The following is a 25658-nucleotide window of genomic DNA, read 5'->3' on the forward strand; positions in this document are numbered from 1 at the left end:
TACTTCTCCACCAACCACCATGTTGGAGTCGGTAACAAGAGAAACATCAACTTCTCCCCCAGAGACCACAATGACCTCCAGCTCTATAAAGACTACTAGCTCTTCAGAAACAAGTACTCAACATTCTATCACCACAAAATACTTGGCTACTTCTCCTGAGGCCACCACACCTGAATCCATCACGTCAGAAGCAGCCAGCTCTCCAATGAGTACAGTGCCTTCTACGGCATCAACAAAGAGCACAGTAACTTCTTCTATTTCCAAAACCACAACACCAACTCCAGAGAGTGCAGTGTCCTCTACATCTTTTTCACAGACTAGCATGACACCATCCAGTTCGCCAATGACCACTGCTTCTTCATCAAGTAGTGTAACATCTGTAACTCCCATAACCACTTCCAGAGGTCCTTCTACTCTCGAGCAAATGTCCACCTCTGCTCCGGAGCGAACATCACATACAACCATTTTGGAAAAGAGCACCATAACTACTTCTGCTAGTACACCAATGAAAGTTTCCATGTCAGAGAGCCCAGCATACTCCACACCTTTGCCAGAGACCACCATGTTTGAATCCATCACATCAGAAACACATACGGCTGCTCCAAAAAGCACTACAGCGTCAGGAAAAAGTAGCATGGTGACTTCTCCCACTATGGAAACCACAAGTACGATTCCAGAGAGCATAGCAGTCTCCGTAGCATTCCCACCAACCACCTTGACTGCATCCACCACATCACAAACTACCACATCTGCCCCAGAGACCACAATGCCCTCCAGCCCTTTCCCTGAGAGTTCCACAATTAGTAGTAGTACAACAAAAACCACTACTCAACTTCCAACGACCATGGAATACTCAACTACTTCTCCACCAATCACCATGTTGGAGTCGGTAACAAGAGAAACATCAACTTCTCCCCCAGAGACCACAATGACCTCCAGCTCTATAAAGACTACTAGCTCTTCAGAAACAAGTACTCAACATTCTATCACCACAAAATACTTGGCTACTTCTCCTGAGGCCACCACACCTGAATCCATCACGTCAGAAGCAGCCAGCTCTCCAATGAGTACAGTGCCTTCTACGGCATCAACAAAGAGCACAGTAACTTCTTCTATTTCCAAAACCACAACACCAACTCCAGAGAGTGCAGTGTCCTCTATATCTTTTTCACAGACTAGCATGACACCATCCAGTTCGCCAATGACCACTGCTTCTTCATCAAGTAGTGTAACATCTGTAACTCCCATAACCACTTCCAGAGGTCCTTCTACTCTCGAGCAAATGTCCACCTCTGCTCCGGAGCGAACATCACATACAACCATTTTGGAAAAGAGCACCATAACTACTTCTGCTAGTACACCAATGAAAGCTTCCATGTCAGAGAGCCCAGCATACTCCACACCTTTGCCAGAGACCACCATGTTTGAATCCATCACATCAGAAACACCTACGGCTGCTCCAAAAAGCACTACAGCGTCAGGAAAAAGTAGCATGGTGATTTCTCCCACTATGGAAACCACAAGTACGATTCCAGAGAGCACAGCAGTCTCCGTAGCATTCCCACCAACCACCTTGACTGCATCCACCACATCACAAACTACCACATCTGCCCCAGAGACCACAATGCCCTCCAGCCCTTTCCCTGAGAGTTCCACAATTAGTAGTAGTACAACAAAAACCACTACTCAACTTCCAACGACCATGGAATACTCAACTACTTCTCTACAAACTACCATGTTGGAATCCGCAACAACAGCAACAACCACTTCTTCCCCAGTGACCACAATGACCTCCAGCTCTATAAAGACTACTAGTTCTTCAGAAATGACTACTCAACATTCTATCACCACAAAGTACTTAGCTACTTCTCCAGGGGCTACCACACCTAAATCAATCACAGCCAGTTCTTTAGCGAGTACAGTGCCTTCTACGGCATCAGTAGGAAGCAGAATAACCACATTTATTTCTAAGACCATGACACCAACTCCAGAGATCCTAGTATCCTCCACATCTTCCCCAGAGAGCAGCACTATGAAACTGGAAGAATCGCTTGTGACGTCTACCACCCCTTCCATTCTAGAGGGAACTACTTTGATTCCTTTAGGAGGAGAGATCTCTACTACTTCCACTTTAGTTTCTTCAGTCTCCCACCAAATGGAATCTGTTAGTCCTCCTGAGATGAGTATGACGAGCTTGGGCCCCTTCAGGACTTCTACACCCCCCACAAATATAATATCAACTTCTACTTCAGAGACAAGGACAGGTAAGCTTGTTTTTGCAACGTGTTCTAGGTTACTCTAATTCATTCTCAGGAATTAGGTGCTGCTCTGCAGTGATTTACTGCTGATCGGTTAAATAAATCACAGATCCAAAAAAGGAGTATTAATAAATCACACACATCCCTGTAATGAAGCCCAGCAAGTTACATATATAGATACAGGCAGAGCTGTGAAGAAGTTTATTTCCCCTCCCTGCAAAGCTCTCAAAGGATGTCACTTTTCACAGTGTTTCTGAAGTAGATGCCAAATCCTTTCCAATTTGGCACCTTTCAAAGCGCAACAAATCGCCACTCCTTCCTGCAGTTCTATCACGGGCCATTCCTGCTGCTCTGCCCAATTTGTTTTTCACTTCATGGTCTCCAAGACCAACACAGACAGACACAGACACACGCTTTCTCTTGATCTGGAGATACTGTGTTTGTTAGAAGCATGGGTTGAGAAATACTTTGTCCTCTTTCAAGACGATTTAAAATTCAAATATTAAATCCAAACAATATTAGTGAGAAGCTGTTTGCTGTCATATTCCAAGATCAAAGTTTCATCCAAAGCAGTAATTTATGTAGTCACTTATTTATATGTCCAAATCCTAACAGCTTGTCCTGTGGGCAATGTGTTGTCCCCACTTCCAGGGGGAGGGCACTTGTCTTGAGTTCAGATAACAGGGGAGAAGTTTAGGATTACATGTGCAATCAAAGCATTTGGATAGGACGAGAGCAAAATATTTGAGCAAGATATAAAATAAATGAGAGCATATCACATATGGCCAGGATGTTCTGGACCAATAACCAATAATAAATTGCAATTATAGGTAGTTCTTGACCATTCTAAACCGCTCTCAACCATTTAAATCATTCACTTAATTACAATTTGAAGTTCCAATGGCCCCCAAAAAAGTGACTTAGGATCGTTTTGCATGCTTATGACCGTTGCAGCATCCCCATGGTCACATGATCAAAATTCGGATGCTTGGCAACTGGCATATATTCACGATGGGGTCATGTGATCATCTTTTGCGACCTTCTGACAAGCAAAGTCAATGGGGAAGCCAGATTTACGTAACAACTGGGCTATTAACTTAACAACTTCAGTAACTCACTTAACAATTGTTGCAAGAGAGATCATAAAATGGGGCAAAACTCTCTTAACAATAACCGTCTCGCTTAGCCACAGAAATTTTGGGCTCAGTTGTGGTCGAAAGTGGAAGACTAACTGTACTTTCAAAATATGGAACCTATATCCCAGGTGCCAAACTTGTGTTACTGTAATGCACAACTGAACTGAGTTCATGATATGATGTGCAAAGTGCAATGGAGGAGGGAGGAAGGAAGGAAGGAAGGAAGGAAGGAAGGAAGGAAGGAAGGAAGGAAGGAAGGAAGGAAGGAAGGAAAGATGATGTGCCATCAGCTTTGGTTTCTATAACGGAGATCCATTATCTTAAATTATCCAATACAGAAATATCACTGATCATAACATCTACTGCAAAATACAAAATAGTGATTGATACATTGATAATATGCTATTAATTTTGGCTTCCATATCTGAGATCTATTATTTCTCTTCCAGCTGTTTTTCCCACTTCCAAACCTCCAGTGGCAACTAAATGCTTTACGCTCAACTTCACTACAAATAATTTGATTTATAGGCCACAGATGAGTAATCCCAAGTCAAAGATCTTCAGCTCAACGCAAAGAATCTTCGGTAAATTGGTAAGGACATAAATGCTTACCTCTGTGGCTCTTCCGCATCAGATTTTCATAATATAGTCACAATAGTGTTTTACTATTAGCAATAATTACAGTTTTTTCTTTATATCTAGCTAGGAGATATATTGAAAAACAGTGACATTGGTCCTGATTTCATCAATTGCAGTTTATCAACATTAAGGTAAGTAACATGGATGGAGATTTTTTTTCATGATGCACAAATGCCCCGTTAAGGGGATGATTACTCGCAACATTTAATCTACGAGATAACCCAGTTCGTTTCAGTAAAAGTCCCTAACATATCATATTGATATACAAATCTCTAAAAGACTCCCTTCTGTATTTATATCCCAAATAATTTCCTTCCTTCTATATTCACTTCCTATCACCTCACTAGAGGCTCCATGGTTAGCTTCCTCCACTTCTATTCCTCCCCACAATAAGGTTTGAAGAGGAATAAAACACCAGATTAAAAATACTGTCTGAAAAATTCCGAAAAGAGGATGGTAGAACTGCATTAAGTCTGAACTGGAAGACCTCACTGTTTACTTTTTAGCCTGCCAGGTAGATCCAAGAGGAACATTACCTATGTGAAATCATCCAAAGTCCTCTACAGCTTCTCTGAGTAGCTTTCTAGTTGTGTCTTTTCATTCTCAGACCTGTGAATCAGGGCAACAACACCGGAGTAGACAGTGTCTGCTGCTACCGTAAAACTGCTACTGCTCTCCCTTTTGATCGAGTGAAGACATACCGTAAATTCATAAACGAGACCAACGGTTTCACCAAGATGGAGAGGTACAACTTGGACCCAGAGAGCCTTTTTGTTAATGGTAAGAAGCAGATATTGCTTTCATGACTAAAGAGGTTATGGGTTGGATGGAATTGAATTGATTCTGTTATGTAAGTTAAGGGATAGTTCCTCTCTGTGACCCAGTGGAGAGATGCCAGAGGGCTGCAAGACTTTCTTCAGGTATACCAAGTTTGCGCTACTAAAATCTAGATGACCACTACACAGAAGCAGGGTTTACTGTCATTTGCAGTTTTGCAGTCCAAGCCTACTGCCTCGGGGCTTCTCGGTGACTTTTCTTGGATGCTGTCTTAAGACCTTCTTACAAGCAACCACTAGATGGACATTTTATCTAGGAGTTACTTCATAGGGGCATACTAAAATTAAAGACTATTTGGGGACCTTCAGATAATTTGCAACCCTGTGATCTGAGATTTGTTGGCGTCAAATAATTGGAAGTGTGTCGGGGGAATTTATTGTATCTTATTTTTCTCATGGTGGAGGGCTTCAGAGAGACTTCCCATTTTATTGTGGTCTTGGGCCTTATTTTGTGACTCTCTTTTCATTTTTGCAACTCTCTTTCCATTTCAGATTATCATGAAGCAACAGTTCAGACAAGTAAGTACACTTTACAGAATGGTTTTTTTTGTTCCATGAACTCTAACTGTGGTATACAATCTAAAATGTCCAACCTTGTCCCAAATAAAGCAATTCCAGAGCACTATGGCAGTATGCTCTAAAGGCTTTTATCACAGGCGGTGGGTGATAACTACAGGGATGTAGGAGCAGGCTTAGAATATTAGAAGATCTGTGCAGTTTTCTCTTCTCAAGACTTCACCCATCAATCTTCCCTTTTGCACAACTTGCTTTTCAGCCTCTCCTTGTGCTTCTTGCCCTTTTCTGGATCCACAGCAGATCAAGAATAACAATTACTTTCAAAGTGTGAAAAGCACCTGCTTGTTCTTAAGCTTATGTAATTTACCACGGAATCCCCTGTGGCCATGACAGAAAGTAAAAAATACAAAATAATGATTGATGGATTGATTATATGCCATCAATTCTGGTTTCCCTACCTGAGATTTACTGTATCTCTTCTAGCTCCTTCTCCCACCTCCAAACCTCCAGTGGCAGCTGAATGCTTTACGATCAACTTCACTGCGACCAATTTGATCTATAGGCCGCAGATGGCTGATCCCACATCAAGGATTTTCAGCTCAACACAACGACTCTTCGTTAATTTGGTAAGAAGATCAATGCATACTTAGTCCAATAGCTCTTCCCTTAGGACTTTCATGATATAGTCAGTAACAGCATTTTACTATACACAATAAATGGATGAGGGAATAAATGGGGAACTCATCAAATTTGCAGATGACACCAAGCTGGCAGGAATAGCCAACACTCCAGAAGATAGGCTTAAGATACAGAAGGATCTTGACAAACTTGAACATTGGGCACTATCTAATAAAATGAAATTCAATGGTGAAAAGAGTAAGGTTCTACATTTAGGCAACAAAAATGGAATGCACAGGTACAGTATAGGTGGTACCTTGCTCAGTAGTAATAACTGTAAAAGGGATCTTGGAGTCCTAGTGGACAACCATTTAAATGTGAGCCAGCCGTGTGCAGCAGCTGCCAAAAAAGCCAACATAGTCCTAGGCTGCATCAACAGAGGGATAGAATCAAGATCACGTGAAGTGTTAATACCACTTTATAATGCCTTGGTAAGGCCACACTTGGAATACTGCATTCAGTTCTGGTCGCCACGATGTAAAAAAGATGTGGAGATTCTAGAAAGAGTGCAGAGAAGAGCAACAAAGAGGATTAGGGGACTGGAGACTAAAACATATGAAGAACGGTTGCAGGAACTGGGTATGTTTAGTTTAAGAGAAAGAAGGACTAGGGGAGACATGATAGCAGTGTTCCAATATCTCAGGGGTTGCCACAAAGAAGAGGGAGTCAAACTATTCTCCAAGGACCTGAGGGTAGAACAAGAAGCAATGGGTGGAAACTAATCAAGGAGAGAAGCAACTTAGAACTGAGGAGAAATTTCCTGATAGTTAGAACAATTAATCAGTGGAACAGCTTGCCTCCAGAAGTTGTGAATGCTCCTACACTGGAAGTCTTTAAGAAGATGTTGGATAGCTATTTGTCTGAAACGGTATAGGGTTTCCTGCCTAGGCAAGGGGTTGGACTGGAAGACCTCCAAGGTCCTTTCCAACTCTACTATTGTATTGTATTGTAAATACATAGTTTTTTCATTAAACCAAGGCAAGTTCTCTTATGTAAATTGGTGAGAAGATAAATGCATACTTATTTATTAATTTATTTCATTTGTCAATAATTAAAGGAAACAAGTATCAGTATAGACATGGACATGGACACATGAAAAAATGACACAAATAAATGAATATAAGTAAGCAAAACATAGCCATAAATACATGAAATAAGTAAATATAAATGGACAGGGACGGTAGGCATGCTGGTGCGCTTATGCACCCCCCCCCCCCCTTTATGGACCTCTTAAGAAATGTATAAGGTCCACGGTAGAAAGTTTAAGGTAAAAGGTATGGGATTAGATGAACTAACAACAGGATCAGGTAGAGTGTTCAAGACATTTACTATTCTATTGTTGAAGTCATATTTTCTGCTATCAAGATTAGAGCAGATTACATTTAGTTTGTATCTATTGATAGCCCTTGTGTTATTGCGATTGACGTTAAAGTAGTCACTAACAGGTAGGACGTAATGGCAGATGATCTTGTGTACTAAGCTTAGGTTGAAACGTAGACGGCGTATTTCAGGGTTATCCAGGCCTAAAATTTCAAGGCTGGTGGTATAAAGAATTTTATTTCTACTTACCCTAGTAGCTCTTCCACATAAGATTTTCATAAAATAATCAGCAATTGTGTTTTACCACCGCGATAAATTGTTTTTCCTTTACACCTAGCTGGGACAGATCTTGAATACCAGCACGATTGTTCCTGATTTGATCAACTGTAGTTTATCAACATTAAGGTAGGCAATATGGAATGGAGATTTTTTTTGGGGTGATACCTAAATGCCCTGTTATGGGGGTGAAAGGATTCTGATATGGACGTCTCGCAACATCGAGTCATATTTTACAGCAGCGCTCCCCAACCTTTTGGGCACCAGGAACCATTTCTGTAGAGAGAGAGGTTTTTCCATGGATCGGAGGGGGCATGGTTTGACATGCTGCCTGCATCCCACGGTGGGGACCAGAGACCCATTTTAGAGAACCCCTAGTTTGTTTCAGCTTCAGTCTGTAACATATCAGATATACAAATCGCTAGACTCCTTTTCATCCCAAACCATTTCTTTGCTTCAATATTCAGTCCCTATCACTTCACTAGAGGCTCCATGGTTAACTTCCTCCATTCCTTCCCACAATCGGACATAAAGTGAAATTTAAAATGATATACCAGATTGTCTGAAAAACTCCAAAAAGAGTTTGATAGTTCTGTGTTCCTCTAATTGAAGGGAGCCATTCAAGAATGAAGTCAGCTAGGAAATACCCAAAGGGGATCCTGAATACTTAAACCAGGGGGGAGGGGGGAATGAGGTGGCACGCAAATAGAACAAACCAGTGTCAACAAAATGGACGAAGTTGCAATAATACAGCAGACCTGTATTAAGTCTGAACTGAAAGCTCTCACCTTTTACTTTTTGGCCTGCCAGGCAGATCCAAGTGTGACCTTACCTCTGTGGAGTTTTCTACAGCTTCTCTGAGTGTATCTCAAGTTGTGTCTTTTCATTCTCAGACCCGTGAATCAGGGCAAGAACACCAGAATAGACAGTGTCTGCTGCTACCGCAAAACCGCTACTGCTCCCCCTTTTGATCGAGTGAAGACATATCGTAAATTCATAAATGAGACCAACGGTTTCACCAAGTTGGAGAGGTTCAATCTGGACCCAGATAGCCTTTTTGTAAATGGTAAGAAGCAGATATTGCTTTCATGACTAAATAAGAGTATGAGGTTGGCTGGTATGGAATCGGTTCTGACCAATGTCATGTAAGTTAAATGATAATTTCTCTCTGTGACACCTTGGAGAGATGCCAGATGGCCACAAGACTTTCTTTAGCTCTACCAGGCTACTAAAATCTAGATGCTCACAAGATAGCAGCAGTGTTTATTAACACCTCATGGTCATTTCATCACGTGGTGGCTTTGTACTACTGAATGCTCTTTTTCTATTGCTGTCCCAGAACCTTCTTGTAAGCAATCATTGGACTAGGTCCGTGATGGCGAACCACCCTCTGGTTTTTGGGTGTCTGCTGCGCATGTGCAGATGGCGGAATGCATGAGAGAGATCCGCTTGCATGCATGGTGGGGTGGGCAGGGTCACACATGCATGCAAGGGGGAGCTTGGGGGTGCAGTATTCCCCCCCCCCCGCGGCCCATTTTTGCTTCCAGGAAGCTGCAGGGAGGCCTAATAGGCCCAAAATGGGTCACGGAGGGCGTCACATGGGCATGGGGAGTGCAGGATGGTTGCATGCACATGCACAGGGGGCAGGGAATGCGGGGGTGTCATGCACACACTGCATTATGGGTGCGGGCTCGCACGTTTTCAGCATGTGACAATACACAGGTTAGCCATCACTGGACTAGGTGGATACTTTATATAGAGTTAGTCACAGTGGCCTATTTGAACTAAAAGACTGCTCCTATTTGGGGATCTTGGGATAATTTGCAACCCTACTATCTAAGATTTGTTGAAATGGAATAATTAGAAGTATGTAGGAGGGCTTTATTATATATTTCTCGTGGTAGAGAGATTGAGAGTGGTCTTGGGTCTTCCTTTGTGAGGTGTGGTCTTGGCCCTTCTTTTGTGACTCTTTCCATTTTTGCAATTCTTTTTCCATTTCAGATTATCATGAAGCATCACTTCCGACCAGTAAGTACACTTTACAGAAGTTTCTTGTGACATGAACTCCAACTGTGGTACACAATCTAAAATGTCCAAACCTGTCTCAAATACACCGAATGCAGAGCAAGTAAAGCATTATGCCCTAGAGCAGGGGTTCTAAATATAATACATAGTTTAATATAATACATAATCTTACATACAATAGTAGTTGCCCTCAAAGGGCCAGTTGCATGTAAGACTATGTATTATATTAGTTCAGGAGTGAATTAATGTTTCATTTTTCCTGAATAGAAATATGTTTAGCATTTTGGAGAACAAGTGTTCAAAAATCATATTTACACATGAAGATTCAGGAACATTTTCAAAAATTGCGTAGAGTACTTAGAAGCAATAGACAAAAATAGTTCAGTCTGGTTGGGTCAGCCCTAGAGCACTAGTTGTTTATCTTATCTACAATAGTTATTTTATGAGTAGTTCATCTTTTTGTGGCATAAATGTTAGGCTTATATATTTATGCTTTTTCACTTTCTTACCTTTTCTTTATAATAGAATATTTTAGAAAATTGTACAATTCAGATATACAAATTGTTTTATTATCACATTACGCTTTTCACAGTGTGAAAAAACAAAAATATAATGAATTTGAGAAATACAGTGGACACGTTGAGGAACTAGGGCAAAACATGCTTAAGTACACCTTTTTTCTCCCTAGCACTTTTCTACAAGTGAGGGGACTCTTTTGTAAATGCACACCAACCAAAAGTCTACACACCATGCACTTGCCGCCTCCAGGGCATGTGCCCAAGGGGAGCACCCAGCCAGGTTGCGGTGGGCGGGGGCCAAGGGGGAAGGGGCCTGCCACTCACCATAACCAGGATGGCCCCGCTGCCCATCACAGAACAGATTTGGCCCTCAGTCCTTGAGTTTCACATGTCCACCCTAGAGGCTTCTGGCTCAAGCAATGGGTGGAAACTACAGGGATGTAGGAGCAGGTTTAATATTGAGAAGATTTTCCAGACAGTAAAAGGTGTTAACTAGTGTACCATGTCAACCCCCAAAATGGTCTGTTCAGTAGAGATCTTCAAACAGAGAGACTGGATGCTGATTTCTGATATTGCAATTCTAATTAGTACCATTAGAAATTGTTCTACAACACTGAACAAGAATCTATCTTGTGAATTTATTCTGCGTCTTGGGACTTTACAGGCCATGCCCTTCTGCAAAGTACTCCTTTACATTCTTGAATAGTGCTACCATAGTCCTGTGCAGTTATCTTTTCTCAAGACGTAACACATCAATCGTTCTTTTGCACAACTTTCTTTTCAGTCTCTCCTCATGCTTCTTCCCCTTTTCTGGATCCACAGCAGATCGAGAATAACAGTTACTTTCAAAGTGTGAAAAGCACCTGCTTATTCTGTAATGCACCACTGAATCCCCTGTGTTCATAACAGGAACCGCAAAATACAAAATAGTGATTGTTGGATTGATTATATGCCATTATATGCCATCAACTCTGGCTTCCATACCTGAGATTCACTGTATCTCTTCTAGCTCCTTCTCCCACCTCCAAACCTCCAGTAGCAACTGAATGCTTTACGGTCAACTTCACTGCGACCAATTTGATCTATAGGCCGCAGATGGCTGATCCCACATCAAGGATTTTCAGCTCAACACAACGAGTCTTCGTTAATTTGGTAAGAAGATCAATGCATACTTAGTCCAATAGCTCTTAACTTAGGACTTTCATAATATAGTCAGCAATAGTATTTTACTATTGACAATAAATACATAGTTTTTTCATTAAACGAAGGCAGGGTCTCTTATGTAAATTGGTGAGGAGACAAATGCATACTTACCCCAGTAGCTCTTCGACATAAGATTTTCATAAAATAATCAGCAATCATGTTTTACCACCAGCAATAAATCATTTTTCCATTATACCTAGCTGAGACAGATATTGACCACCAGCAAGATTGGTCCTGATTTGATCAACTGTAGTTTATCAACATTAAGGTAGGTAATATAGAATGGAGATTTTTTTTCGTGATACCTAAATGCTCTGTTATGGGGGTGAAAGGATTCTGATAGGGACTTCTAACAACATCTAGTCATATTTTAGAGAACTCATAGTTTGTTTTAGTTTCAGCCTGTAACATATCACATTGATATAGAAATCTCTAAAAGACTCTTCCTGCATTTGTATCTCAAATGTTCAACATATATATGAAACCGCTGTTCAACATATATATGAAGATCATCCGTGGTTTTGGGGTATGATATCATCAATATGCTGATGATACCCAACTTTTCGTCTCTACCCCAAACCACCCAAACGATGCCCTCGACGTGATGTCCCGATGCCTGGAGGCTGTGCGGATCTGGATGGGGAGGAACAGGCTCAAGCTCAATCCCTCCAAGACTGAGTGGCTGTGGTTTCCGTCATCCAGATTCGTACACCTTGTTCCATCTTTGGTGATAGGGGGAGAAATTTTAGTCCTCCTGGATACATGGCTTAGTTTAGAAGAACACCTGATGGCCGTGACCAGGGGGGCCTTTTACCAGGTTCACCTGGTACGTCAGTTGCGCCCCTTCCTGGATCGGGATGCTCTGCGCACAGTCACTCATGCCCTCGTCCTTTCTCGCCTGGACTACTGCAATGCTCTCTACATGGGGCTGCCCTTGAAGAGCACCCGGAGGCTTCAGCTGGTCCAGAATGTGGCTGTGCTGGTTGTCATGGGGGTACCTAGGTGCTCCCATGTTACACCCCTTTTAGGCGGCCTGCACTGGTTGCCGGTTGTTTTCCGGGTGCTATTCAAGGTATTAATTATGACCTTTAAAGCGCTCCATGGCTTAGGCCCAGGGTACCTGCGAGACTGCCTACTGCCACCAGTAGCCTCCCACCATCCAGTACGATCCCACAGAATTGGCCTGCTCAGGGTGCCGTCGGCCAGGCAGTGTCGGCTGGTGACCCCCAGGGAGAGAGCCTTCTCTGTGGGAGCACCTTCCCTCTGGAATGAGCTGCCCCCGGAGCTTCACATAATCCCTGACCTCCAGTCCTTCCGACGCGCCCTAAAAAGTTGGCTTTTCCAGCAAGCCAGCCTGGCCTGTTAATTTTAACTCATTTTTTAAATGTATTGTTCCATAAATTCGATTAGTTTTTTTGGATATATATTTACTTTTTTTAACTTTTGGGATGTGTGTTTTTTAATGTTGTATGCTGCCCTGAGTCCTTTGGGAGAGGGCGGCATATAAATCCAATAAAAACAAACAAAACAAACAAACAAATACTTTCTTTGCTTCGATATTCAGTTGTCTGGTTAGCTTCCTCCAGATCTTCCCCAAATTAGGTTTGAAATAGAATTTAAAATTTAATAACACCAGATTAGAAACACTGACTGAAAAACTGCAAAAAGAGGATGACAAAACTGTGTCTCCGAAATGCAGGGAGCCATTCAAGAATGAAATCAGCTAGGAAATGCCCAGAGGGGATTCTAAATAGTTAAATCAGGGGGAGAAAAATGTGAGGTGGCACACTCATGGAACAAACCATTGTCAACAAAATTGTCAAAGTTGCAATAATTCAGATGATCTGTATTAAGTCTGATCTGGAAGATGTCACCTTTTATATTTCAATCTTCCAGGTAGATCCAAGTGTGACCTTACCTCTGTGAAATAGCAATAGCATTTAGACTTATAACCCGCTTCTTCGTGCTTTACCGCCATCTCTAAGCGGTTTTACAGAGTTAGCATATTGCCTCAAACAATCTGGGTCGCCATTTTTATCAACCTTGGAAGGATGGAACGCTGAATCAACCTTGAGCCTGGTGCGATTCGAATTACTAAACTGCAGGCAGCCGGCAGGCAGCAGAAGTTGCCTGCAGCACTACATTCTAACCACTGTCCTCTATAGCTTCTCTGAATTCATCTTAGGTTGTGTGTTTTCATTTTCAGACCTGTGAATCAGGGCGAGAACACCAGAGTAGACAGTGTCTGCTGCTACCATAAAAATACTACAGCTCCCCTTTTTGATCGAGTGAACATATATCACAAATTCAGAAATGACACCAATGGTTTCACCAAGATGGCGAGGTACAACTTGGACCCAAACAGCTTTTTTGTTAATGGTAAGAAGAAGATGGCTTTCATGACTAAAGATGTTATGAGGTTGGCCTAGAACTGAATTGGATCTGACCATTGTTATGTAACTTAATGATAGTTTCTCTCTGCGACACCTTGGAGAGATGCCAGAGAGCGACAAGACTTTCTTTAGCTCTACCAAATTCAGACTTCTAAAATCTAGATTAATTCAAGATGGCAGCAGTGTTTACAAACACCTCATGGTCATTCGGAATTTTGAAGTCCAGACCTGCTGTCTCTGTTCTTCTGGATGATTTTTTTCTGATGCTGTCCCAGAAGCTTCTTACAAGTAATCATTAGACTAGGTGGACACTTTATACAGACTTAATCACAGTGACCTCTTTAAACTAATGCCTGCTGCTATTTGGGGATCTTTGGGATAATTTGAAACCCTGCTATCTGGGATTTGTTGATGGGGAATTATTAGAATAGTGTAGAAGGAATTTTATTGTATCTTGTTTTTCTCATGGTGGAGGGCTTCAGAGAGACTTCCCATTTTAGTGTGCTCTTGTGCCTTCTTCTGTGACTCTCTTTTCATTTTTGCAATTATCGTTCCATTTCAGATTATCACGAAGCAACAGTTCAGACCAGTAAGTACACTTTACAGATATTCTTTGAGCCATGAACTTCAGCTAAAATACAATCTAAAATATCCAACCTTGCCTCAAATATACCGATTGCAGAGCAGTATGGCAGTATGCTCTAAAGGCTTTTATCACAGGCGATGGGTGATAACTACAGGGATGCAGAAGCAGGTTTAATATTAGAAGATTTTTCAGATAGTAAAAGCTGTTAACCAGTATACTATTTCAATCCCAAAGTGGTGTGTTCAGTAGAGATCTTCAGAGAGTGGATACTGATTTCTGATATTCCAACTCTGATTCTGACCATTAGAAAGTCTCCTGTAGAACTGAACAAGAAATTGCTTTATGAATTTATTCTGCATCTTGGGAATTTACACGCCATGCCCTTCTGCAAAGTACTCCTTTGAATAGTGCTACCATAGTCCTGTGCAGCTGTCTCTTCTCAAGACTTCACCCATCAATCTTTGCACAACTTGCCTTTCAGCCTCTCCTTGTGCTTCTTGTCCTTTTCTGGATCCACAGCAGATCAAGAATAACAGTTACATTCAAAGTATGGAAAGCATCTGCTTGTTCTTAAACTTCTCTAATGCACCACGGAATCCCCAGTGTCCATGATAGAAAGTGAAAAATGCAAAATAGTGATTGATGGATTGATTATATGCTATGAACTCTGGTTTCAATATCTGAGATTCACTGTATCTCTTCTAGCTCCTTCTCCCACCTCCAAACCTCCAGTGGCAGCTGAATGCTTTACGGTCAACTTCACTGCGACCAATTTGATCTATAGGCCGCAGATGGCTGATCCCACATCAAGGATTTTCAGCTCAACACAACGAGTCTTCGTTAATTTGGTAAGAAGATCAATGCATACTTAGTCCAATAGCTCTTCACTTAGGACTTTCATGATATAGTCAGTAACAGCATTTTACTATACACAATAAATACATAGTTTTTTCATTAAACCAAGGCAGGGTCTCTTATGTAAATTGGTGATTGGACAAATGCATACTTACCCCAGTAGCTCTTCGACATAAGATTTTCATAAAATAATCAGCAATCATGTTTTACCACCAGCAATAAATCATTTTTCCATTATACCTAGCTGAGACAGATATTGACCACCAGCAAGATTGGTCCTGATTTGATCAACTGTAGTTTATCAACATTAAGGTAGGTAATATAGAATGGAGATTTCTTTCATGATACCTAAATGCTCTGTTATGGGGGTGAAAGGATTCTGATATGGACTTCTCGCAACATCTAGTCATATTTTAGGAAAACAGTTTGCTTCAGTTTCAGCCTGTAACATATCTCATTGATATATTCACTCCTTCCTGCATTTTTATCTCAAATCATTTCTTTGCTTCAATATTCAGTTCCTATCACTGCACTAGAGGCTCCCTTGTTATTTTCCTTCATGCTTTCCCAAAATTACATTTGAAATGGAATTTAAAATTTAATAACATCAGATTAAAAATATTGACTGAAAAACTGCAAAAAGGTGATAAAACTGTGCCCCTGTAATGCAGGGAGCCATTCAAGAATGAAATCAGCTAGGAAATACCCAGAGGGGACCCTTAATAGTTAAATCAGGGGGAGGAAAAATGTGAGGTGGCGCATTCATGGAACAAAATAGTGTCAACATAATGGTCAAGGTTACAATATTTCAGCAGATATGTATTAAGTCTGATCTGGAAGATGTCACCTTTTATATTTCAATCTTCCAGGTAGATCCAATTGCGACCTTACCTCTGTGAAATAGCAATAGCATTTAGACTTATAACCCGCTTCTTAGTGCTTTACAGCTATCTCTAAGCGGTTTTACAGAGTTAGCATATTGCCTCAAACAATCTGGGTCGCCATTTTTATCAACCTTGGAAGGATGGAACGCTGAATCAACCTTGAGCCTGGTGCGATTCGAATTACTAAACTGCAGGCAGCCGGCAGGCAGCAGAAGTTGCCTGCAGCACTACATTCTAACCACTGTCCTCTATAGCTTCTCTGAATTCATCTTAGGTTGTGTGTTTTCATTTTCAGACCTGTGAATCAGGGCGAGAACACCAGAGTAGACAGTGTCTGCTGCTACCATAAAAATACTACAGCTCCCCTTTTTGATCGAGTGAACATATATCACAAATTCAGAAATGACACCAATGGTTTCACCAAGATGGCGAGGTACAACCTGGACCCAAACAGCTTTTTTGTTAATGGTAAGAAGAAGATGGCTTTCATGACTAAAGATGTTATGAGGTTGGCCTAGAACTGAATTGGATCTGACCATTGTTATGTAACTTAATGATAGTTTCTCTCTGCGACACCTTGGAGAGATGCCAGAGAGCGACAAGACTTTCTTTAGCTCTACCAAATTCAGACTTCTAAAATCTAGATTAATTCAAGATGGCAGCAGTGTTTACAAACACCTCATGGTCATTCGGAATTTTGAAGTCCAGACCTGCTGTCTCTGTTCTTCTGGATGATTTTTTTCTGATGCTGTCCCAGAAGCTTCTTACAAGTAATCATTAGACTAGGTGGACACTTTATACAGACTTAATCACAGTGACCTCTTTAAACTAATGCCTGCTGCTATTTGGGGATCTTTGGGATAATTTGAAACCCTGCTATCTGGGATTTGTTGATGGGGAATTATTAGAAGAGTGTAGAAGGAATTTATTGTATCTTGTTTTTCTCATGGTGGAGGGCTTCAGAGAGACTTCCCATTTTAGTGTGGTCTTGGGCCTTATTTTGTGACTCTCTTTCCATTTTTGCAACTCTCTTTCCATTTCAGATTATCATGAAGCAACAGTTCAGACCAGTAAGTACACGTTACAGAAATTTTTTTCTTCCATGAACTCCAACTGTGGTACACAATCTAAAATGTCCAACCTTGTCCCAAATAAAGCAATTCCAGAGCAGTATGGCAGTATGCTCTAAAGGCTTTTTATCACAGGCGATGGGTGATAACTACAGGGATGTGGGAGCAGGTTTAATATTAGAAGATTTTTCAGATAGTAAAAGCTGTTAACCAGTATACTATTTCAATGCCCAAAGTGGTGTGTTCAGTAGAGATCTTCAAACAGAGAGTGGATACTGATCTCTGATATTCCAATTCTGAGTCTGACCATTAGAAAGTCTCCTGTAGAACTGAACAAGAAACTGCTTTATGAATTTATTCTGCATCTTGGGACTTTACAGGCAATGCCCTTCTGCAAAGTACTCCTTTACATTCTTGAATAGTGCTACAATAGTCCTGTGCAGCTGTCTCTTCTCAAGACTTCACCCATCAAACTTTCTTTTGCACAACTTGCTTTTCAGCCTCTCCTTGTGCTTCTTCCCCTTTTCTGGATCCACAGCAGATCGAGAATAACAGTTACTTTCAAAGTGTGGAAAGCATCTGCTTGTTCTTAAGCTTATGTAATGCACCACTGAACCCTCTGTGTCCATGACAGGAACCGCAAAATACAAAATAGTTATTGTTGGATTGATTATATGCCATTATATGTCATCAACTCTGGCTTCCATACCTGAGATTCACTGTATCTCTTCTAGCTCCTTCTCCCACCTCCAAACCTCCAGTGGCAACTGAATGCTTTACGGTCAACTTCACTGCGACCAATTTGATCTATAGGCCGCAGATGGCTGATCCCACATCAAGGATTTTCAGCTCAACACAACGAGTCTTCGTTAATTTGGTAAGAAGATCAATGCATACTTAGTCTAATAACTCTTCACTTAGGACTTTCATGATATAGTCAGTAACAGCATTTTACTATACACAATAAATACATAGTTTTTTCATTAAACCAAGGCAGGGTCTCTTATGTAAATTGGGGATTTGACAAATGCATACTTACCCCAGTAGCTCTTCGACATAAGATTTTCTTATAGAATAATCAGCAATCGTGTTTTACCACCAGCAATAAATCATTTTTCCATTACACCTAGCTGAGACAGATATTGAACACCAGCAAGATTGGTCCTGATTTGATCAACTGTAGTTTATCAACATTAAGGTAGGTAATATGGAATGGAGATTTTTGTTGTTGTGATATCTAAATGCCCTGTTATGGGGGCGAAAGGATTTTGATGTGGACATCTCGCAACATCTAGTCATATTTTACAGCAGCGCTGCCCAACCTTTTGGGCACCAGGAACCATTTCTGTGGAAAGAGGTTTTTCCATGGATCGGAGGGGGCATGGTTTGATATGCTGCCTGCATCCTACGGTGGGGCTTCGCCTGTTTGCATGGCATGATTTCTGGCATGTCAAAGACAGGGAGCAGAGACCCATTTTAGAGAACCCCTATTTGTTTCAGCTTCAGTCTGTAACATATCAGATTGATATACAAATCTCTAAAAGACTCCTTTTCATCCCAAACCATTTCTTTGCTTCAATATTCAGTTCCTATCACTTCACTAGAGGCTTCATCGTTAGCTTCCTACACTCCTTCCCACAATCGGATATAAAGTGGAATTTAAAATGAAATACCAGATTAAAAATACTGTCTGAAAAACTCCAAAAAGAGGGTGGTAGAACCGCTAAGGTAGGAAGCCATTCAAGAATGAAATCAACTAAAAAATACCCAGGGGGGATCCTGAATAGTTAAACCAGGGGGAAGAATAACGTGAGGTGGCCTAGTCATGGAACAAAGCAGTTGTCAACAAAATCGTAAAGGTTGCAAAAAGACAGCAGACCTGTATTAATTCTGAGCTGGAAGACTTCACTTTTTACTTTTAGGCCTGCAAGGTGGATCCAAGTGTAACCTTACGTATTTGAAATCATCGTAATTCCTCTACAGCTTCTCTGTACATATTTCTTGATCTGTCCTTTCATTCTCAGACCTGTGAATCAGGGCAAGAACACCAGAGTAGACAGTGTCTGCTGCTACCATAAAAATGCTACAGCTTCCCTTTTTGATCGAGTAAACGTATACAAAAAATTCAGAAAGGAGACCAATGGTTTCACCAAGATGGAGAGATACAACTTGGAGCCAAACAGCCTTTTTGTTAATGGTAAGAAGAAGATGGCTTTCATGACTAAACAGATTTATTTATTTATTCATTTGTTTATTTAGGAAATTTATAATGCTGCCTGTTTGCACAGGTTATCAGGTTATGAGGTTCACCGGCACTGAATCAGTTTTGACCAATGTTACGTAACTTAAGTGATAGTTCCTGTCTGTGTCACCATCGGGAGATGCCAGAGGGCTACAAGACTTCGTTTAGTTCTACCAAATTCAGACTTCTAAAATCTAGATTAATTCAAGATGGCAGCATTGTTTACAAACACTATATAAATCTATATAGTGATATAAATCTAGATCACCATACTAGGGCAGCAGTGTTTATTAACTCCTCATGATCATTTGGAGTTTTGCTGTCCAGAGTGCTGGCTCTGTTCTTCTGGATTAGTTTTCCTGTTATTTTGCTATCCCAGGACCATCTTAGAAGTGAACATTGGACTAGGTAGGCACTTTATATAGAGTTAGTTCACAGTGCCCTGCTTAAACTAAAGACTGTTGCTATTTGGGGACCTTTAGGATAATTTGAGACCCTACTATATGAGATTTGTTGACATGGAGTAGTTGAAAGTGTGTAGGAGGAATTTATCGTATCTTATTTTTCTCATGGAGGAGAGCTTGAGAGCAACTTCCCATCTCAGTATGCTCTTGTGACTTATTTTGTGACTCCCTTTCCATTTTTGCAACTCTCTTTCCATTTCAGATTATCATGAAGAATTACCTCAGACCAGTAAGTACACATTTACAGAAGTTTCATGAGCCATGGACTCCAAGTGTGGTACACAATGTAAAATGTGCAATTTGTCCCACAAGTACCAATTGCAGAACAAGTAAAGCAGTATGTTCTAGAGGCTTTTGCCGTAAGCCATGGGTGGAAAACACAGGGATGTAGGAGCAGGTTAAATATTAGAAGATTTTCCAGATGGTAGAAATTGTCAACTAGTGCACTATGTCACTTCCCGAAATGGCGTGTTTATTAGAGATCTTCAAACAGAGAGTGGATGCTGATTTCTGATATGCCAACTCTGATTATGACAAATAGGAATTTTCCTTTAACACTGAACAAAAATCTGGCTTGTGAATTTATTGTGCTTCTTGGGAATTTACAGAACAGGCCATGCCCTTCTGTACAGTACTTATTTACATTCTTGAAAGGTTTTACCATAGTTCTGCTCAGATCTTTGTTTTATGGGGTTAACCCATCAATTTTCTATTGCACAACTTGGTTTCCAGCCCCTGCTCGTCCTTCTTGCCCTTTTCTGGATCCAGATCAAGAGTAATAGATAATTTCAAACTGTGAAAAGCATTTGTTTGTTCTTAAGCTTCTGTAATTCACTTCTAAACCCCATGTCCATGACACGAACTGCAAGATACAAAACAGTGGTTGATTGATAGATTATGTGCCATGTAACTCTGCTTTCCATATGTGAAATACATTATTTCTCTTCCAGCTGTTTCTCCCACTTCCAAACCTTCAGTGGCAACTGAATGCTTTACACTCAACTTCACTACAAATAATTTGATGTATAGGCCACAGATGAGTACTCCCAAGTCAAAGCTCTTCAGCTCAACAGAAAGAATCTTCAGTAAATTGGTGAGAGGACGAATGTATGCTTACCCCAGTAGCTCTTCCACATAAGATTTTTATAATATAGTCATAATAGTGTTTTACTATTTACATAGTTTTTTCTTTATCCCTAGCTAAGAGATATATTGAAAAAAAGTGACATTGGTCCTGATTTCATCAACTGCAGTTTATCAACATTAGTGTAAGTAATATGAGATCGTGACTTTTCTCGTGACCCATAAATATTCTGTTATGGGGATGAAATGATTCTAAACTGGACTTCTCGCAACATCTAGTCATATTTGAGTGAACCCCTAGTGTGTTTCAGTTCCAGTCTGTAACATATCACATTGATATAGAAATCTCTAAAAGACTCCTTCCTGCATTTTAATCCCAAATCATTTCTTCGCTTCAATATTCTGTTCCTATCACTGTACTGGAGGCTCCCTGGTTAGCTTCCTCCATGGCTTCTCAAAATCAGATTTGTAGTGGAATTTAAAATTTAAGAAGAGCACATTAAAGATACTGACTGAAAAACTCCGAAAATAGGATGATAGAACTGTGTCTCTCTAATTGTAGAGAGCCATTCAAGAATGAAATCAGCTAGGAAATACCCAGAGGGCATCCTGAAGAGTTAAATCAGGGGGAAGAAAAATATGAAGTGGGACGCTCATGGAACAAACCAATATCAACACAATAGTCAAGCTTGCAATAATTCAGCAGACCTCTATTAAGTCTGAACTGGAATACCTCACTTTTTACTTTTTGGCCTGCCAGGTAGATCCAAGTGCAACATTACCTATGTGAAATCATCCAAAGTCCTCTACAGCTTCTCTGCTTATATCTCAAGTTGTGTCTTTTCATTCTCAGACCCGTGAATCAGGGCAAGAACACCGGAGTAAACAGTGTCTGCTGCTACCATAAAAATGCTACTGCTCCCCCTTTTAATCGAGTGAACATATATCGTAAATTCAGAACCGAGACCAACGGTTTCACCAAGATGGAGAGGTACAATCTGGACCCAGGCAGCCCTTTTGTAAACGGTAAGAAGCAGATATTGCTTTCATGACTAAACAGAGTATCAGGTTGGGTGGCACGGAATCGGTTCTGACCAATGTTGTGTAACTTAAATGATAGTTTCTCTCTGTGACACCTTGGAGAGATGCTAGAGGGCTACAAGACGTCCATTAGCTGTACCAAATTCGGGGTACAAAAATCTAGATGATCACAACATGACAGCAGTGTTTATTAACACCTCAGCTCTGTTGTTCTGGATTATTTTTCCCTGACACTGTCCTAGGACCTTCCTACAAGCAATCATTGGACTAGGTGGACACTTTAATTTACAGTGGCGTACTTCTGCTGCTATTTGAGGACCTTCAGGATAATTCAGAATCCTACTATTTGAGATTCATTGACATGGAATACTTGGAAGTGTGTAGGAGGAATTTATTGTATCTTCTTTTTCTTATAGTGGGGAGTTTGAGAGCAACTTCCCATATCAGTGTCTTCTTGTGCCTTCTTTGTGACTTCTTTCCATTTTTGCAACTCTCTTTCCATTTCTATTTCAGATTATCATGAAGCATCACCTCAGACCAGTAAGTACACTTCACAGAAGTTTCTTCCGCCATGGACCCCAACTGTGGTGTCTAATGTAAAACGTCCAAACTTGTCCCACATGTACCAATTGCAGAACATGTAAAGCAATATGCCCTACAGGCTATTACCAAGAGCCATAGATGGAAAACACAGGGATGTAGGAGTAGGTTGAATATTAAAAGATTTTCCAGACAGTAAAAGCTTTCAACCAGTGTACCATCTCACTTTCCAAAGTGGTGTATTCAGTAGAGATCTTCAGAGTGGATACTAGTTTCCAATATTCCATTTCTGATTATGACCAATAGGATTTTTTTCTGTAACACTGAACAAGAATCTGGCTTGTGAATTTATTGTTCATCGTGGGAATTTACAGACCAGGCCATGTTCTTTTGTATAGTACCCTTTTAAATTCTTGAAATATTCTGCTATAATCCTGCTCAGGCCTCTGTTTTCCAGACTTAACCCATCCATTTTCTATTGCACAACTTGGTTTCCAGCCCTTGCTTATTCTTCTTGCCCTTTTCTGGACCCACAACAGATCAAGAATAACAGTTAATTTCAAACTGTGAAAAGCATCTGCTTGTTCTTAAACTTCTGTAATGTACCTCATGACAGGAACCGCAAAATACAAAAAAGTGGTTGATGGGTAGTATTATATATACCATCAGTTCTGATTTCCATATGTGAGAACCATTATTTCTCTTCCAGCTGTTTCTCCCACTTCCAAACCTCAAGTGGCAACCGAATGCTTTACACTCAACTTCACTACAAATAATTTGATGTATAGGCCACAGATGAGTATTCCCAAGTCAAGGCTCTTCAGCTCAACACAAAGAGTCTTCAGTAAATTGGTGAGGAGACGAATGCATGCTTACCCCAGTAGCTCTTCCACATAAGATTTTCATAATATAGTCACAATAGTGTTTTACTACTGGCAATAATTACATAGTTTTTTGTTTATCCCTAGCTAAGAGATACATTGAAAAACAGTGACATTGGTCCTGATTTGATCAACTGCAGTTTATCAATGTTAAGGTAGGTAATATGGAGATTTTTTTGGGTGACACGTAAATATCCTGTTATGGGGATGAAATGAGTCCAAAATGGGCTCATTTTGACCGAACCCGTAGTTTGTCTGTAACATATCACATTGATATAGAAATCTCTAAAAGGCTCCTTCCTGCACTTTAATCCCAAATCATTTCTTTGCTTCAATATTCTGTTCCTATCACTGTGCTGGAGGCTCCCTGGTTAGCTTCCTCCATGCCTCCCCAAAATCAGGTTTGAAGTGGAATTTAGAATTTAATAGTACCAGATTAAAAATCCTGACTGAAAAACTCCAAAAAGATTATAGAACTGTGCCCCTCTAAAGTAGGGAGCCATTCAAGAATGAAATCAATTAGGAAATACCCAGAGGGGATCCTAAGGAGTTAAATCAGGAGGAAAAATTTGAGGTGGCACATTCATGGAACAAACCAGGGTCAACAAAATGATCAAGATTGCAATAATACAACAGATCTGTATTAAGTCTGATCTGGCAGATGTCACCTTTTACATTTCAATCTTCCAGGTACATCAAGGTGTGACTTTACCTCTGTGGAGTTTTCTAGAGCTTCTCGGAGTGTATCTCAAGTTGTGTCTTTTCATTCTCAGATCTGTGAATGAGGGCAAGAACACCGGTGTAGACAGTGTCTGCTGCTATCACAAAACCGCTACTACTCCCCCTTTTAATCGAGTAAACATATATCGTAAATTCAGAACTGAGACCAACGGTTTCACCAAGATGGAGAGGTACAATCTGGACCCAAAGAGCCTTTTTGTAAATGGTAAGAAGCAGATATTGTTTTCATGACTAAAGAGATTATGTGGTTGGCCTAGAACTGAATTGGATCTGATCAATGTTATGTAATTTAAGTTCCTCTCTGTGACACCTTGTCACAGCATCAGAGTGCTTAAGACTTTCTTTAGGTAATACCAACTTCAGGGTACCAAAATCTAGATGACTTCTAGACGGCAACAGTATTTAGTAAGACCTCATGGTCCTCATGGAGTTTTGCACTCTAGACTTGCTGGCTCTGTTCTTCTGGATGACTTTTTTTCTGACTGTGTCCCACGGCAATCTAAAAGCAATCATTGGACTAGGTGGACACTTTTATGTGTAGTTAGTTTACTTAAACTAAAGACTGCTGCTATTTGGGGATCTTCAGAATAACTCACAATCCTACTACCTGAAATTTGTTGACGTAGAGTAGTTGGAAGTGTGTTGGAGGAATTTGTCGCACCTTATTTTTCTCATGATGGAGAGCTTGAGAGCGACTTCCCATTATCAGTGTGTCCTTGTGCCTTCTTTTGTGACTCTCTTTCCATTTTTGCAACTCTCTTTCCATTTCAGATTACCATGAAGATTCACCTCAGACTAGTAAGTAAACTTTACAGAAGTTTCTTGTGCCATGAACTCCAACTGTGGTACACAATCTAAAACATCCAGCCCAGGAGTGGGTTTCAATTTTTCTTACTACCGGTTCTGTGGGAGTGGCTTGCTTGGTGGGTGTTGCTAGATGGTCATGTGACTGGACGGGCATAGCTTTATGGTCATATAACTGGTTGGTCATATGACTGGGTGGGAGTAGCTGGTTGGTCATGTGACTAGGTGGGCGTGGCCAACTTGATTTCCCTCAAGAATAACAGTTAATTTCAAACTGTGAAAAACATATGCTCATTCTTAAACTTCTGTTATGCACCACTGTGTTCATGACAGGAAATGCAAAATACAAAATGGTGTTGATGGATTGATTATACACTATCAACTCTGGTTTCTATATCTGAGATTCACTGTATCTCTTCTAGCTCTTTCTCCCACCTCCAAAGCTGCAGTGGCAACTGAATGCTTTACGGTCAACTTCACTGCAACCAATTTGAACTATAGGCCACAGATGGCTGATCCCACATCAAAGATTTTCAGCTCAACACAACGATTCATTGTTAATTTGGTAAGAACAACAATGTTCTTAAGGCTTTTGATAAGGTAGACCATAACCTACTACTAGATAAAGTAGAAGAATGTGGGTTAGACAGCATCACCACCAGATGGATT

The 25658-nt window shown here is 40.7% G+C and overlaps 1 protein-coding gene across 1 annotated transcript; it reads left to right on the plus strand.

Moving 5' to 3' along the window:
• Window positions 1-1975: 1975 nt before the first annotated feature.
• On the plus strand, window positions 1976-24991 carry MUC16 (mucin 16, cell surface associated; the record flags this gene model as incomplete). Its single annotated transcript, XM_081939136.1, has 26 exons — window positions 1976-2053; window positions 2209-2264; window positions 3923-3986; window positions 4097-4164; window positions 4641-4813; window positions 5362-5388; window positions 5869-6011; window positions 7721-7788; window positions 8553-8725; window positions 9661-9687; window positions 15090-15232; window positions 15484-15551; window positions 16419-16591; window positions 17167-17193; window positions 17928-18070; window positions 18324-18391; window positions 19218-19390; window positions 20102-20128; window positions 20850-20992; window positions 21100-21167; window positions 21836-22008; window positions 22537-22563; window positions 23273-23415; window positions 23532-23599; window positions 24218-24390; window positions 24957-24991. The coding sequence occupies 26 exons, from the start codon at window positions 1976-1978 to the stop codon at window positions 24989-24991; spliced, it is 2529 nt and encodes an 842-aa protein (XP_081795262.1).
• Window positions 24992-25658: the final 667 nt, after the last annotated feature.

This window comes from Natrix helvetica (genome assembly GCF_964273705.1).
Source record: "Natrix helvetica genome assembly, chromosome: 1".
NCBI lineage: Eukaryota > Metazoa > Chordata > Lepidosauria > Squamata > Natricidae > Natrix > Natrix helvetica.